Below are 16,334 nucleotides of genomic sequence, written 5' to 3'. Positions count from 1 at the left end.
GGAGTGCTTTTTACAGAGTTAGTTTCATACCTGCAGAGACTCGGGGCAGTCTGGCAGCATGGGATCCAGTGGTGTGTCCAGTGGCTCTGGACTCGACACCCAGTTACAACAGTGCTGTAGGGAGAGGGGAGAAACAAATGTTAGTTGACAATTGAAATCAATGAGGACAGATTTCTTAAAATATTCCATATGTTGCTTCTACGAAAGATGTAACAGACTACTTATGGCATGTAGAGGGTTTGGGAAATGAATAAGTGGCAACCAGCATTCACCATGATTACTCCCACACACACGAACAAAGAAATTAATGTGTAAAGACAAATAAAAAAAGGGAAGGGATTTGACATAAAAAAGTTTGTCTTTTATCTTGGTATTTTTCTTTCACTTCATGGAAGTAAAGTGAAATGCAGCAAATTTAATTGAAATTGCAAGAGATATTGAAAGAAAAAAAGAGATATGGGGGAAAGAAAGGGAGCTAAAATAGGGAGGCAAGGGAGACAAAGAAAATGTGCGGAGGAAAGGGGGAGAGACGATAATCGAGAGAGGTGTGTGCATTGTTGAGCGAGGTGGGGAGAGAGAAAGATAGAGAGAGACAGGAACAAGCAATTAAAAGCTGTGTGACATGTTGCTCAGACAGCTTGGCGTTTGTTTGTGGTTGAGAGCTGAGGCCTTCTACCATGGTGGATCAGCGTGTGCCCTGGGGGAGGGTGTCTGCCCAGCTCGCTGACCCATAACCCCCTGCAAAAACCCCTAGTCCTCTCAAACCCCCTGTGGTTGACAACTCTACTGTCAGAAAGAGGAGAAGACCTCTTTATCCGTTTTTTTGCTGTCTTCATCTGTCTGTGTGGCGCGCTGTCTTTCTACCTACTCCGTTGTTTCAAACACATTAGGGTTAAACCTAAGGTACTACTAGTAATAAACTGCATCAAAGCTACACTTCAAAACAACTTACTATTCCCATGCTTTGAGGTTTCATTCTCTGGGTCAGATGACAACATATCAAAGTGTGTTTTCTCTTTTGACCATGCGGTGTGGATTGGTATGCTGTGGCTTGGAAGGTTAGTACAAAAACAAGGGAAAAGGGAGAGCGGGACAGAGGGAGTCTGAGAAGGAATGCTCGGAGAAGACGTTCTCCTGATAAGATAAAAGTTCAATAGAAGAAAGAGAAAATGTAAAGAGATTAGAATGTGCGGCTGGCGTCCTTCTGAATCACTGCTTATCTGCCCTTGTTTACTTTCACCCTGGGCCCCTGACAGCCTTTACAGTGTTGCACATGCTTGTGTGTGCATGTGTGTAAGTCAGTGATTGCATTACAGGGGGTCTCCCACGAAGATGTGTAGTGTTGTGAACCTTTCAAACTCAAACACACACACACACACACACACACACACACACACACACACACACACACAGAGAGGCACACATGCTTTTGCATTTTTGTCCTCAGCAACCCTGACTCCCAAGGCCCTAAAAGAGGAGGGACCGGAGAGACAAACGTATGAAATGTCTCCCACTTCAACCCCAAGGGTCACATCACAGTGTCATCCCTGAAGTTAAAACCTCACACAAACACACCCTACTCCCAGATATATATGTTTATGGGAAAGATGACAAGTCGTCTTGGTAAACAGTGGCATATTGTGTATTTTTAGATCCTTTGCTCTGCCCTAGATGTGCTCTCCTCTGAGCCTGGGCTTGAGGGCAGAGCGGCGTAGAGCGGCACAGAAGCTGTGGGGCTCCTTGACTGCTACATCAAGTGTCTCATTGTATCTCCTTTAATTCATTCAGTCTGTCTGGAAGAAGATGTCAGCTGGGCTGTGGAGCAGTGGGCCGAAAGGCGGCTGGAGAGAGGGGAAGGAGGGGAGTCTTTCAAAGGGCCCTCCTCCCTCCCCCTTCACCTCCACCATCACCACCAATGGAGGCAGGGAGGCCGGGGTTTGAATAGATTTGTCAAGGCAACAACACACATGTGCACACAAACTCTTGCATAAATGCACACACACACACACACACACACACACACTGCACACAGCCCCAGTGCTGTGGGAGACCGCAGGCATAACAGCAGTCACATAAAGGCAAAGCCTGCTGGCTGGGATTAGAGAAGGGCGACTTGACAAAAGGATGGCACATCACATCGGTTGCCTCTGACGCATAGCATCATCACTTCAAGCAGCTCGTCCGCCGATCAATGGCGCCATTGAACTAAAGGCAGACAGTGAAACAAACATGTAAACAGATCTGACTCTCCCCCCTCTCTATATGTGTGTGTGTGTGTTTGTGTTTTGGTTTGTGCTGGGTATGCGGACATGCATGTATCCATTTGTACATAGCGCAAGACACATTGTTCAGGAACAAAGTCCTAAAAGATCCTTTAAAGTGTTGAGTTAGAGGCTGAGGCTAAGTGCTAAAGCTAACCATTAAGCTAAAAGTATGCTCTGAGGGTGCAAATAACAAGTAGGTATCAGCTCTACACCTGTACCTATGAGAGATCCTTCTTTGTCATTAGTATATGTATGTGTGTGTGTGTGTGTGTGTGTGTGTGTGTGTGTGTGTGTGTGTGTGTGTGTGTGTGTGTGTGTGTGTGTGTGTGTGTGTGTGTGTGTGTGTGTGTGTGTGTGTTAAATCCACCACCTGCTGCCTTCTGCAAGTCACAGTGGAAGCCAGCCTGCTTCTTTCACATACACAACAAACACCCTTGCTGCACGCACACACTTTGAGAGTAATGGACACAAAACAGTGCATTCAGCTGATGGCAGGGGGATCTAATGGAGTCTGCACATGGACCAAATAGGTCTCTCTTAGGTGTCCATATCCACTACACAGTAAGTGTCACAGGAATACACACAGAGCGCCTTGAAAAAAGGGTGAGTGGGCTACTTTTTTACGTTACAAAGCCTCCATTCGAACAGAACAGACTTTGAACTCACGTTTGGCCACAACTCATGCACACGTTTATTATCTCAATGTAAAAAAGTAAAAAACATACAATCTAAAAAGGGTGATGCGATAATCAAATAAGTTACAAAATGTAATCTTTTGGATCTTTTTGTAAACTGCCCTGAATGCAAACATTAAATAGGTGTAGTATGTCAATTTGCAATTGTGTACATCGGCTCCATTAAATGGTAAACCAGTATCTCTACCTTTTCTTTCTGAAAGCACACAGGACTTAGTCCCATGATAGAAAACTCTGTGCCGTACAAAAGTCTCCTAAACCATAACACACATGACAGCCTGCAACCTAAGTTCTCAGAAAGTAGTCCTGAGTATCAATTTTTGCTCACTCTCTCTCTGTCCGTCTCTCTCCCGCCTCCTCCAGTTGCTGTATAATCTCTATGGATTAGGATGGTTTATTCATGACCATAGTGTACTCTGTATGTGTGTGTGTGTGTGTGTGTGTGTGTGTGTGTGTGTGTGTGTGTGTGTGTGTGTGTGTGTGTGTGTGTGGTGTGTGTGTGTGTGTGTACGTATGTGAGCTCTGGGCAGGCCACTAGAGTGTGACAGCAGGCCAGCACAGTGACAGGAGACACCTTGGAGACTGTGACAGGCTGCCAGCTGTACACCATCATTCGCATTTCTCTCTCTCCCTCTCTCACTCACTTCTTCTCACTATGCTACTCATCTATCTCCACATACATCTCTTCATCTCCTCTCCTCCATCTGTATTCACTCCATTCATACCCTTACCTGTCTTTTTGTTTTTCTTTTCCACAGCTCTAACCTGTGCTGTCTCTGCGCCAGTCAACGGGATCTAAATAATTGAACGTTTCTCATACTTTATTTCTTTCTGCCTCAGCCATTGGATGGAGTTTTTTTTCTAGCTCAGCCTCTGCTTATTCCCTGCCTTTTTCTTTACTCTCACCTTCACTCTGTATTTTGTCTCCTGGCAGTGACGTCAGTTGCCCCTTGTCTAACCCATTTGGTCCACATAACCTGGCCCAGCAGGCGCTGATCTCTAAATCCCATCTCCTCTCTTTTACTCTCCGCTTCTCATCCCACCATCTCACCATCCAGTGACCTCTTGAACCCCGGAGGGAGGGAATTATCTCTGTCCGAGGAGAACAGAGCAGTGCACTGCTGGGGTGCCCCGACCTCACATGCACCCACTCGTACGGCACCCACATTTATACATCTCCCAGGGCATTATGCATGTTCACTGATAGCTCCCTCGTGTGATGTGGAGCATCTTCTGAACTGCCCTTCCTGTGTGTGTGTGTGTGTGTGTGTGTGTGTGTGTGTGTGTGTGTGTGTGTGTGTGTGTGTGTGGCTGTACTTTTCATGTGCACGTGTTGTTTATGTTCAAAGTCCAGCTGTGTATGAGTTATTGATATAGATGTATATAGAGATGTTTAAAAGGAGCATTATACGCATCTACTGTCGGGGTGTGTGTGCACTTGTGTGTCTTTGTTTTGCACTGCACCAACAACTGCATGCACTTGTAGTGTGTGTGTGTGTGTATCGTGTGATCTTTCAAAGCCAAACATCAGGAAACTGAGCCAATGTTCGAAAGCCCTCAAATTTGCATATTGGGTGGAGCAAAAAGGCACTCTGACCTTTTAGTGGAACAACTGCAAATACACAGTATTGGTTTCTAATGTAAATGACTAGGGTACAGATTAGATTTTGGATTCACCTCAATCCTCATGCTGACCCGTATCTCGTTAACTAGCACTGCCATCCATGCACAGAGGCCAAGGATGTGAAGAAAAACTGAATTTGAGCAAAACAGGCATCAGTTTTTAAAATACAATCGATTTTTTTTGCTCGTTTCCCCCCCATTTGTCTATCAGTGATATGACAATAATGAAAGGCACCAACACCGTTTTACCGTTTAAGTGAATTTGGGTTTTTGGTAGGGTTGTTGTTGAATACAATTGATGTAATGATTTACATAATAATTTGAATGGTCCCTGAGAGAAATAACTAGAGTATAAACATTTCTTTGGGATTAACAACAAGTAATGAGGTCTTAACTCTTTTCGAAAAATGGGCACAAAACTGCATGTTAAGGCAGAAACTTAAGAATTTAAGTATAAAGAGGAAGAAAAAAACATAACACTGAAAGCAGAAGAAATCAAGAGTATGTCAAATCTATTAGCTTTATCTGTTGCATCCTTCCGAAGGGCATACATAGGTTTGTTTATGTTTCCCTCTAGAAACATTCCCTTTAATTAGGAGGGCTCATCTCTTGATTCAGCCAAAAAAGGGCCGGGGGTTAATGAGTACGAGGAGAGTCTTTGCCTGTCCCTTTACTCTGACTGGACAAAGAAGGTTATTTCAGATTTATGTTCTGAGTAATCATCAAAAATAGAAAATCACTTAACATTCCAATTATGCTGTGTCCCAAACATCCTTTAAATGATTCAAAAATAGGAGAATGGGCCAGTGCAACCTTGAATCCCCACCACTTAAACCAATATACATACACATTCATTGACGAGTAACACATGCAAAATGGGAGATGACAGAAATAGCAAAAACAAAAGGCAAGGATATAAAAGAGGAAGAAATAGAAATAAAAGGTAGAGGTGTGTGTGTGTGTGTGTGTGTGTGTGTGTGTGTGTGTGTGTGTGTGTGTGTGTGTGTGTGTGTGTGTGTGTGTGTGTGTGTGTGTGTGTGTGCATGACATTTGCATCTCCGGCTCTCAAGCAGCTCTGGTCTTGGATGGTCCTCATCTGTATGTGCATACTGAGTGAGCCCAGGTGCTGCGTATGGCGCAGAGGTCACACCAGAAAGGGCAAGTGCTAAAATGAAGCTAACACAAATGCACATGTGCACGTGCATTCTATCTCACACTCTTGCCCACAAGCACATATAAACACATAAACACATGCAAGCCAAGCCACACACACACACACACACACACACACACACACACACACACACACACACACACACACACACACACACACACACACACACACACACACACACACACACACACACACACACACACACACACACACCAGCAAGTGTTGACTGTCTTAGTTATTCATTGACATGCACCCAGGAAGAAAAAAGTGGGGGCTGATTTTTCTTTGAAAAAGACAGCGAGGGAAAACATGCAAACAATGGTTCTCTATGACTTCTAAATCTAGCTGTTGGTCAGGTGTACCTGTGAGGGTCAGCAGCGTTGTGCAGGGAGAAATCAAAGAGGAACAAAATCTAAGACACCTCAGCTCACTGCCCGATGAATTTACATGATGAGATGGGAGCACAGGAATGGACCCATGTACAGTTTGCAGTGTCTTTGTTTGCCTTCAGTTTATATATTTGCGCTTTTGTGGTTACTTTACCTGCTGCATCCAGTCCTGTGTGCCTTTGGTGGTCTCCTGTAGCCAGATGTTGTGAGCCGAGTCAGTCAGAGCCACAGCGCATGCTCTGTTCTTCACATGCATTTCCCTCTGATTCATCTGCCAAACAAAAATCAAAATTTTGTTAGTCACCCTTGGAGCATGTTAATGACAAAGTCACTGTTGATGTGGATACTGTTTGTTTTAGACAATATTTGAACACCAAAGAGACCTTATGCTGTAAGACATCAGAAGTCTTGCAGCGTAAGAAGTCCCTGTCTAACATACACTGTGAACCTACTCCCTGGACCAGGATAGCACCGGCCACTGGACGGAGAATACAGATTCCACTTGGTGTATGGCATTATATTATAAAGAGAAATATGAAAGAGCCGCTCCAGCATAGCGTGTCCTTGTCACGTTCTGTGCAAATGTCCCTTCGCTGTGCACGTTCATATACCTCTGTCCCCATTCTTAATACCCTTTCCCTTCACATGTCATAGAGAATGTGGCTTCCGCAGGCCCGTCTTCCTATTCCCCTCTGAATGTCAACGCCAAAGAAAATGTCACGCAAAGGACTTGTTACTGCACTACAATAGACTTCCCACACCGCTGGTCCCACCCCAAGGAGTACTGCAGGCCTTGGGACGAGCTGTTTCGCTATGCTTGGCTTTAAGATAACATGGGAAGAAAGGGGAACAGGACTTGCAACAATAGGTCCACAATCATGTATTGTACACGTTTAGTGAAGATGGGAAAGAAACTGGTGGATTGAGGATGGACATAGCCTGTGGAATAAAACTTAGTATGGTGATTCCCCGGTCATCTACATAGCACCAAGGCCGTACGGACCAAGAGCAAACTGGATCAAAGCTCCATCTTAAGTGTTATCTAGAGGCAGGACAAATTTGGAAATGGCCTGAACTACTGGACTCTTGTTGAGCTTAAAATGGCGATGGTATTTATGGCTTGGGAATAAGATAAGCACTTCCGTGGGAGATCTAAGCAATGTTAAAGCTAAGGCAGGGATCAGAATATCAGGGACGGTTGGTGCCTGCATGTAAGAATAGGATAAATATTAGTCTAGAGAAGTGTGGTGTAATAAAACAAAATATTGCTAAGGCTTGTACAAAACTACAGTTTGGGAGGGCAGATGGTTAAATCTGCTGTTAATATGAATCTGAAACTCAGACCGGGCCTAAAGCTGGAGAAATTACCCATCTTATACACATTCACAGCAGGTAACACTGCCCATTTTCAGCCAGCTAGATTGGCTGGTCGTTGGCTGTACATCAAAATGACGGTGAGTATTTGAATACATCCTCCCTCGCCCAGCCAAATTAAAGTGGGAGTGTATAGAGATAAATGGAATCTATTAAGGCACTAAGGACTCATACATCATGGAGCAGATAAGGCTTCCACCGGAGCGACTTTACCGGCGTGGAGGATAGAGCAGACTGAGAGTCGAGGTACAACCCCAAGCATAAAAAAACGTACACAACTGTAGAGATAGACAACAAAAAGAAGACAGACGCTGCGCATGAACATGAACAGACACATTCACTCGCTCACACATACGATTCATACAATCACACACAGATGCACACTCCGCTCTGTACTCCCTCTTCAGCCACGCTTGGTTGAAAAGCTTTCCTCTGGCAGAACTGGACCCGTGGGAGAAGCAAAGTCAACCTTTTAAAACTGGAGGTGTCAGTCAAAGACCTGTTTTCTGGCACTAGCCAAATGGGCCGGTCCCTGAGTATAGGGGCTGGTAGCATAGGCCAGGAAACAGGAGACAGTGGACTGACTGTCCATGGGAAACACTAAGCACATGACTTGAAACCAGTCAAAAACTTCACCCAAGTCTGGGCAGAAAACTAAATATTTTTACCACATTCCAACTGCATAAATAGGTCTCTACTCCCATTGAATGCCCTTTAAAACATCTGAGTCCAACATTTTTGATGGAAAATGTTCTTTACATGAGTAGGGTTCAGTGGATATCACTGCTATATTAAAAGTGTAACTTTGCTATAATAAATTTGGTTACTGGTGCCGAATAAAATTGTATTTGTGTGAAGTATGTTCAGGTATACGCTTGGATGCATGCCTATTCGTGTTGGAATAAATGTTAGCGAATTTGAGAGCACAGAGAGCATTTGAGGTTTAGGTGCAGTTTGTTGGAAACGCAAGTGAATGACAGACAGCGCTTAGACCGACATAAAGGTATCTGCAAAGAAAGAGGCACAGCTGGTAAGGTGGGAGTGAAGCTGGAGTGTAGATGGAGCTGGATGGATATGTGTAGAACTTAAATACTGGACTTCGGTATTTAGAGAGCGCATGATTAATCTTGCTTAGACAGACTGTCTCATCAAGCAGGCAAGTGACTGGAGAAAATGTTTTTTTATTTTGTTTAAATGGGATAACAAGGACCTTTGGAAATCCAAAAGCACGCATTCAAATTGCTTATGTTCAACACCTCTGGATGCTTCGGAAGTTATTTCTCTCTAAATTTGATTGCAGTGAAATACAACGAAACACAACTTTGCCTCTGCTCTTCTTTAACAAACTTTTGTGCTCTAGCATCTGTGATTTGCTATTTAAAGATACTCACACAGTGTTGTATATTTGCCGAAAATGAAGAGGCAAAATAAATCTGCAACTCTCACCAAACAAAGTTTGTTTTCCCGATGATGGCTCAACCGAAGATTAAAGAGCAAAGAACTCCATCTCCCATTACTGGCTGTATAAATCACTTGTTCTGACAGCTCTCATTGCATACACACATATGAATGGCTGTGGTAAGAGTTGGTGTACTAGGTTGACAAATAATGACTCCATGACAGAGTGCTTTATGCATTGTGGCCTTCAACCACAATGATCTCGACACCATTGGGTCCCATGTTTTACATGCCAACTGTGGTCGGCTGCGTGTTGAAAGCTAAATCAAGACATGTCTGTGTCTTCTGCTAGGTGGGTGATCCTCATGGTTAACTTACAAATCGGTTACCATGAAGCTACATGCTCCCAAGAGGGTAGCAACGTAAAGCGATCTGATCAAATGACTGATCATGATGTGATTTTTTACACAATGTTAGCCTGTGAGTTAGAGCAAGCCATCTTTATCCAGAACGTTAAATGTGCTAATCCACAATGTAACCGCAGACTGCAGCTTTAACGAGGAAACAGGCCAGATGTTGTGATCAGTCCTGTATCGGACAGGGGAAGAGGAAGAGAAACATGTGGAAATACTTGTTGAGCTAAAACCAGCACGCAGATGTTAGGACATTTGCCGCCTCCCTGCTGGCCTTTTCCTTTAATGCTAAAGCAGCTGGATATGCAGAGTAAAGTTCAGGTGGGGGTTGAACGTGGGAGGCTTGCGTTTGGAAAAAAAAAATAAGAAAAGGGGAAAATAAAGGCAGAAGGTTATAAGAGGGAGATGATTGGATATCAAAAGCAGTATACCATGAGGAGAAAAGAGGAAATGAGAGGAGAAAAACAAGACAGATGAGATACAGACAGAGGCAGATGAGCGCAAAGAATATTTATGAATGCTTTATTGATCCCCATGAGGAAAATTATCTTTCCCCTTGGCCTACTTCACAGGGAGATCAGACCACAGGGTCAGCTTCAGAATAGCGTCCCTAAAGCAAGTGGGCTTTCACTTTTGTCTTTTTAAAACATAAATAGAAGCTTAAGCCTGAGTGGAAACGATGCCCAGATCACAGGGGTCTGAAGCAGAGTCCTCAGCTTGAAGGGCGGCATCCTTCCTCACTAGAGCACCTTCATGAGATGTGTATCACCAGCCTGATGTATTTCACCTATCGTCTGTACAGTATAGGCATACAAGTCATATTCTGTGAAATGATCAAAGCCATTTAACATTTTAGTGTGCAACAAAACATTTTTAAAAATAAATCTGAGTCACAACTGATGACGCAGAGGTCACCCCCACCCAACATAAATTCAAACCCTGGATGAAATATGAAATCCTTCTCAATCTTTTTACTCCCTCTCTGTTTCTTCCTAAAAAAAAAAGGGCTCAGTTGCTATAGAGACCCGCAAACATTACAGATTTCTGACCCCCTGGTTTGCACAATTCTACTAAATCCAGCTTTTCACAAGTTCTATGAAATAGCCATCCCCCACACATTTGGAGCCACTCAGACACAATCACAGGGAGAGACTTTTCTCTAACCCCTGTATCTTTTACGTGACCTCACGTGGCTCTCAGCAAAGTACAGTGCTTAGGGCTTTAAACCGCTTCCTACTACAAAGCAAGCTAATTCCTGGACTTTTTGTTGAGCATAATCTTATTTTCACCACTGACGAAGAATGTGATATGCAATGTTTGTGTGTATGTGTAAGCATGGAGTCTGAGCATGAAGGAGGAATATTAATCATGTTTATTTATCTGGACGGGGAGTTGAAATATGCGCCAAGACATCATTTAACAGCATGCTAAGCTAATCTCTGGTCGAGATAAATACTTCATTTCTCTCCTCTCCCCGTGACGCTCCCTTGCTCGCGGAGGCTCCGCTGTAGCTACATCTAAACACCGGCAATAATAAAGACAATTATTTAGGCCTTTGATAATTATGTGTCAAAGGCAGCGAGAGCCGCTAGATAATTGGAAGAAAACTGAATGGTAATCCACAATGGAGATCCCCCTATGGGAGACAGGCAGACTTATCCCTAGAAAGACCGAGAGAAAAGAGAGAAACAGCGAAAGACATAAAGATGAGAGCTCTTTAAGGGGCCTTGCTTACTGTCAGATAGTCAATGTGAAAAGCCACAATTATACATAGAGAGTGAGCGTGAATAGAGAGCAGCAAACAAGAGAAAGCAAAACAAGAGATAGAGAGAGAATGACAGAAAATGAGTGAGAATGGAAAAAAAGAGGACGAAATTGTTGCCCGTTAGTGGGAGTGAGCAAAGACTGAGCACAGGCCAAGGAGAGCGAGAGAGAGAGACCGAGAGAGAGCGAGCGAGAGAGAGTGAGAAGCGCCCCATGACGATGCCAGTCAGAGACCAGGCTTATAATGTGGCGGCGCCATGCACTGCCAACAGCCACAGATAATCTAGGACTACCCACTGAGCACTGAAGCACTGCTTAAATATTTGATTGATTAACTGTCCTGTTGCTGCCAGAGAGTTAAGAGGAGAGCATCGGAGAAGCCAGGGCGAACACAGAAAAAACAAACAAACATGTATGCGAGTGCACACCGGAAGGTTGGAAAACACATGGCGAAGGCACACCAACACATACTCCCCCATAAATCCCTACACGCCAACATTGGAATGGGAGCACAAACACAAACACACACACAGCCGTGTACACATTGGGAGCATGTGAAGAGTCAGCAAAGACAGTGGCAAGGGCTGGAAAACCAAACAAAGGCTGACTGATGCTCTGGCAGTGATTTTCTTCCATCATAAATCAATGAGGACAATAGACTTATAGATAAGCAGTGGGAAAGTTGATGATCTTCATCTGGATGTGGCTTTCGAAGGCAGCGGGGTTCACCACAGGGATGATGTTAGTGTGCTATCGCTCTTAGTCCTACAGTATGGGTGTATGACTATATGTTGTTAGCAATTGATTTAAGGTCATGGAGGGTGGGTAGGAGTGTGAATGCAAACTCTTCGGCTACTACACTGCCTGTGACACACACACACACACACACACATACACACTCATCCCTTTTCGTCCCTGGCTGTGAAAACACAGGCAGCTGGCCCCCCACGCTCCAACACCCTCCACAGGAAGAGACAACACCAGCGGTTCCTGTGGCTTTGAAGCAGCGGTCCCAGGTCCCCTGTCGGTCCCCAGCTTCCTTTGTCTTAACCGCAGGAAGGAAGCCCTCTCTAGCACGAGGCCACAGGGCCGTAGGGAGCGGGAGGGAGTGTGTTTGTGTGTGTGCATCTTTCAGTGTTGTGGGAGTGCGCAGAGGTTTTGCTCACTGAGGTCACATGCATTTACTGGTGTGTGTGTGTGCCCCCCCCCCTTGACTCTCCAGCGCCTGAACTTTGGTCATGGTGAGTGTGCAGAGTAGGAGGCGGGAGGGAGACAGCAGGAGAAAAACTGCAATAACTTCCTCCTCTCTTTCCTCTTTCCTGTCACGGCTGTTTGCCACATACATGATGGAGGGAAGATGATGGAGAGAGTGAGAGAGAGAGAGGCGGACAGGGAGGATTGTGGGCGGAGAGACAGGGTGAGATTTGAAAGGGTGAGGAGCGGGCATTGCTGAATTGTGTGAGTGACAGCACCGGACGCAGGGTAGTGGGAGGTGGTGTGTGTCTGTGTACGTGTTGGGGAGGATTCTATCTATGTGTGTATGACCATGCAAACACACACACACACACACACACACACACACACACACACACACACACACACACACACACACACACACACACACACACACACACACACACACACACACACACACACACACACACACACACACACACACACACACACTCTCACATACTTATATATACAGTGGACAGAAACACACCAACAAGTGGGGGCGGTGAGGAAAAGGAAGGCCAATAAATATTTACTGACACAGCAGAAGTGGAGAATGGTTGTCCACTGGTGGAAACAAAAGGCAGAGGATGAGGAGCGGCGTGCCAGGAAACCTGCCGGCTGCGGGCGCTGCGCCCCGCTTGTGCCAGCATGGAAAAACAAGAGAAAGACGGGAAGGGAGGATGAAGGAGAGAGAGAGAAAGAGGGGGCAGGGAGGATGGGATAGAAGGAGGGAATGAGAGAGAGGACAAACGGGGTTGTGGGTAACGGAGTGCTAATAAACAATAGCAACCTGAAGCAAAGTGACAACAAAAAATGGATTTACTTTCTTCAAGAGGAGGTTGAGTAAGAGTTTTACTTTGTAAGGGCATTGGCTTGTGCATGTTAGTATGTACAAAATTATAAATTTATATTTAAAAATAATATTTCTTAATAAACTTCTTCTAAATGTTGTATGTATATCTGCACAACTGACCAAATAATCATAATAACTAACCAAGGGATCTTATGATTTTATGATTATTAACATTTTCTCACATATTCTCTTAAAAAAGACAACTCTTGTATTAGGATTACATCTCAATCAAATCATTCAGACCCAATAAGCCAAGCAGATGCGCAAATGTATAGCATCATCTTATATTTTAGATGTACCACAACAGAATTCAATTAATTTCTGATTCACATCTGCACAGTGGTAAGTGTTAATGATATTATCTCCCAACAGTTTGCTAAATTAACATTTCTGCCACGATGAAAAGACATGTAGACGTTGCTCAAGTTGCCCGAGCTGTATAAATAATTCCCCCATAATGTTCACATTGAAATGATATTGACACAATTAAGAAAGTGGACGGTGAAAGTTTTGTAACATTAGTAGTTAGGGATGTCCATGTATTGTTTGGAGACAGCAATTACAGAAATGGTTATTTCTAATTAGGCAGCATTCCTTAACGAAGTGAATTTACGGCATGGCAACTAATTAAAGTCTTGTGTTAATTAGAATATATCTTAGTTAATAAAACCAGCACAAGGTACGGTGGGCAATGTCTTCATCATTCCCAGATCAACTGGCCACATTAACAGCTTTGGTCTACAGAGTGAAATGAGAAAGTTACTTTTGTGCATTGGATGCAGGCTAGGCCTCATCATCTCCACTTCCCTTTTCTCTCCCTCTCTCTCTCACTCGAAAAGTGCTTTTTTTTTTCTTGTCTTCCTCCCTGTCTCCCAACCCTCCGGCAATGCTGTAAAATAGAAACCTAACCTCAATATTTTCCCTCACGGTGCTGGGACTTGCTGGCCCATTAAATTCCCCTTCCCATGTGTCAGCTTGCACATTTCCACCATGAAATTTTCGTATAATTAAACTTTCTTAATGATTTATAAGCTATAATAATAGCCGTAAGTATTTCAGAGCAGGTTAAAGGGACAGCCTTTAAGTGCACGCCAGGGGATGACCCTGTTTTAACATAGTTTCGGATGGGTGACTCTCGGCTGGAGACCACGATGGATAGGGCGAGGGAGAATGGGATTGACGGAGGGAGGGAGTGAGCGAGCGGGCCTAACAAGGGTGGGTGGAGGAGGAGGCTGAGACCTTTGTGTCGTAACTCAGGGTGATACTGTCATCGAGGAGAACCAAGGGCTGCCTGAACCCTGGCAGGGAGGAGACAGTTTACCACTGATAGACAGAGAAAGACACACGCATGCAAAGGAGGCGAATGCAGCAACAGAGGCTGAGAAACTGACGCTGGATGAGGAGAGAATGACACAGGTAGAAAAAGAGACGGAAGGAGTTCCTGAACATCTAATTAAACTGTAGTTGAATAAAAGAAATCAGAAAGAAAAACAGTCAAAAGAATTACTTAAGTCAAAGAATACAGATTATTTTAAATAAAAGTTAAAAGGAATATTATGAGGCACATTATTTAAAAAAGGCTAAATAAAACTTAATCCTGGTGAATCGAATACAACATTAAACAGGCAAAGTTTACTATAAAGCAGTGCTGGAGTCAATGTCTAAAGGATGTGCACAGTTTGCATGCGTGTTGTTGGGCACACACACACACACACACACACACACACACACACACACACACACACACACACACACACACACACACACACACACACACACACACACACACACACACACACACACACACACACACACACACACACACACACACACACACACACACACAGATGTTTGCTCTCTGCTGCCTCTTTGACGGCGAGGCTGATATGATTGCCACTTAGGAAATCAGTGCGTTTTCACACCACTCTCAGCTCTGCCAAAGCTAATGTGTTAAATATCCATCGGGTACTGCTGTCCATTTCTGAGACACATAGAGACACACACACAGCCTTAGGGGCTGATAAACATTGATTCCTTGTACTAACTGAGCCCACGGTTGGTAGCCAACCAAGCCAACATTTTCTAAATTGGGGTGCAGTGAGAACATTTCAACAAGCTAGTCTGTGAAAGTTCTTCTAAATTTGTTGTGAGGAGGTTTTAAGTAGAGCTAAATTTGAACTATTGTGTGACTTTTTTTTCCACTTTTTCTTGTTGTCAAGAAATGCCCATTTGTTTTTGTTTTAAAATAAGTCAGTGTTGTAGAAAAATTCACTTTCATGCCGCACAAATCAACACATGGAGTCCAGCTACTGTAAGTGTTTTGGAAAGGTGGAGTCTGCTAATGGCAAAATCTACCAAATATCTCAGTGGACTGTTTTTCACCTTAGCTGTGAATGGGGGAGGAGGAAGAGAAGGAAAATGAAACAAAAACAACAAATCTGGAGGCGCCTGCTGCTCTACACATTACTGGCAAATCAGGTGTGTGTGAGTGTGTGTGTGTGTGTGTGTGTGTGTGTGTGTGTGTGTGTGTGTGTGTGTGTGTGTGTGTGTGTGTGTGTGTGTGTGTGTGTTTGTCCCTTCAGGGCTGCAGGAGTTGAATTCTCAAGGGAGGTGTTTTGTTTAAACTTCCAGGGCCACTCGAAGTCGCTCATGGACAAACGGGGGGGGGGGGGGGGATAAGGAATGGGAGGAGAGGTAAAAGTGGTAAAAGCTAATGAAAGTGACAAAGAGAGTGCCCCTCCTTTCAGTTATCATCCTCTACTCCTTCATATTTCCTCGTCTACTGCGCTGTGGGGCAACGGAGAAAGAGAGAGAGAAAAAAAAAAAAAAAAAGGAGAAAAACATGCTCTGTGTTCCCCTTTACTCAAAGGAAGGACAGAGTGAGAGAGGGGGAAACTACAAAAGGCCAACTGAAATTAATGGAAATATATAACAATCTTGAAATTAACTTCTCATTGCCACTAGCCATGATTTAAAAACAGCTTTTTAACGAGAGGAAAGATGAGTCAGAAAAGAGAGAGGGGAGAAGAGGTTGAGGCCATATTACAAATTGGACAGGCTGGAGGAAGCTACAAGTTAATTTGCCCCATCATGTGAAAACTTTGCAGTTCTCAAGGCATACTCACTTAAATTATTATTTTATGTCCAAATT

At 44.0% G+C, this 16,334-nt stretch overlaps 1 protein-coding gene across 1 annotated transcript in view; it reads right to left on the bottom strand.

Moving 5' to 3' along the window:
* fam172a (family with sequence similarity 172 member A) overlaps positions 1 to 16,334 on the bottom strand; it is a 148,190-nt gene that overhangs the window by 43,220 nt on the left and 88,636 nt on the right. The window contains exons 9-10 of the mRNA XM_054610645.1: positions 6,300 to 6,416; positions 31 to 114 (exon numbers count right to left, since the gene is read on the bottom strand). Coding sequence (XP_054466620.1) covers positions 31 to 114; positions 6,300 to 6,416 — 201 coding nt within the window. The remainder of the gene's footprint in view (positions 1 to 30; positions 115 to 6,299; positions 6,417 to 16,334) is intronic.

Source organism: Anoplopoma fimbria, chromosome 13 (genome assembly GCF_027596085.1).
Source record: "Anoplopoma fimbria isolate UVic2021 breed Golden Eagle Sablefish chromosome 13, Afim_UVic_2022, whole genome shotgun sequence".
NCBI classification, from domain to species: Eukaryota; Metazoa; Chordata; class Actinopteri; order Perciformes; family Anoplopomatidae; genus Anoplopoma; species Anoplopoma fimbria.
Note: the sequence above shows the minus strand (reverse complement) of the source record. Positions and strands in the feature narration are given on the sequence as shown.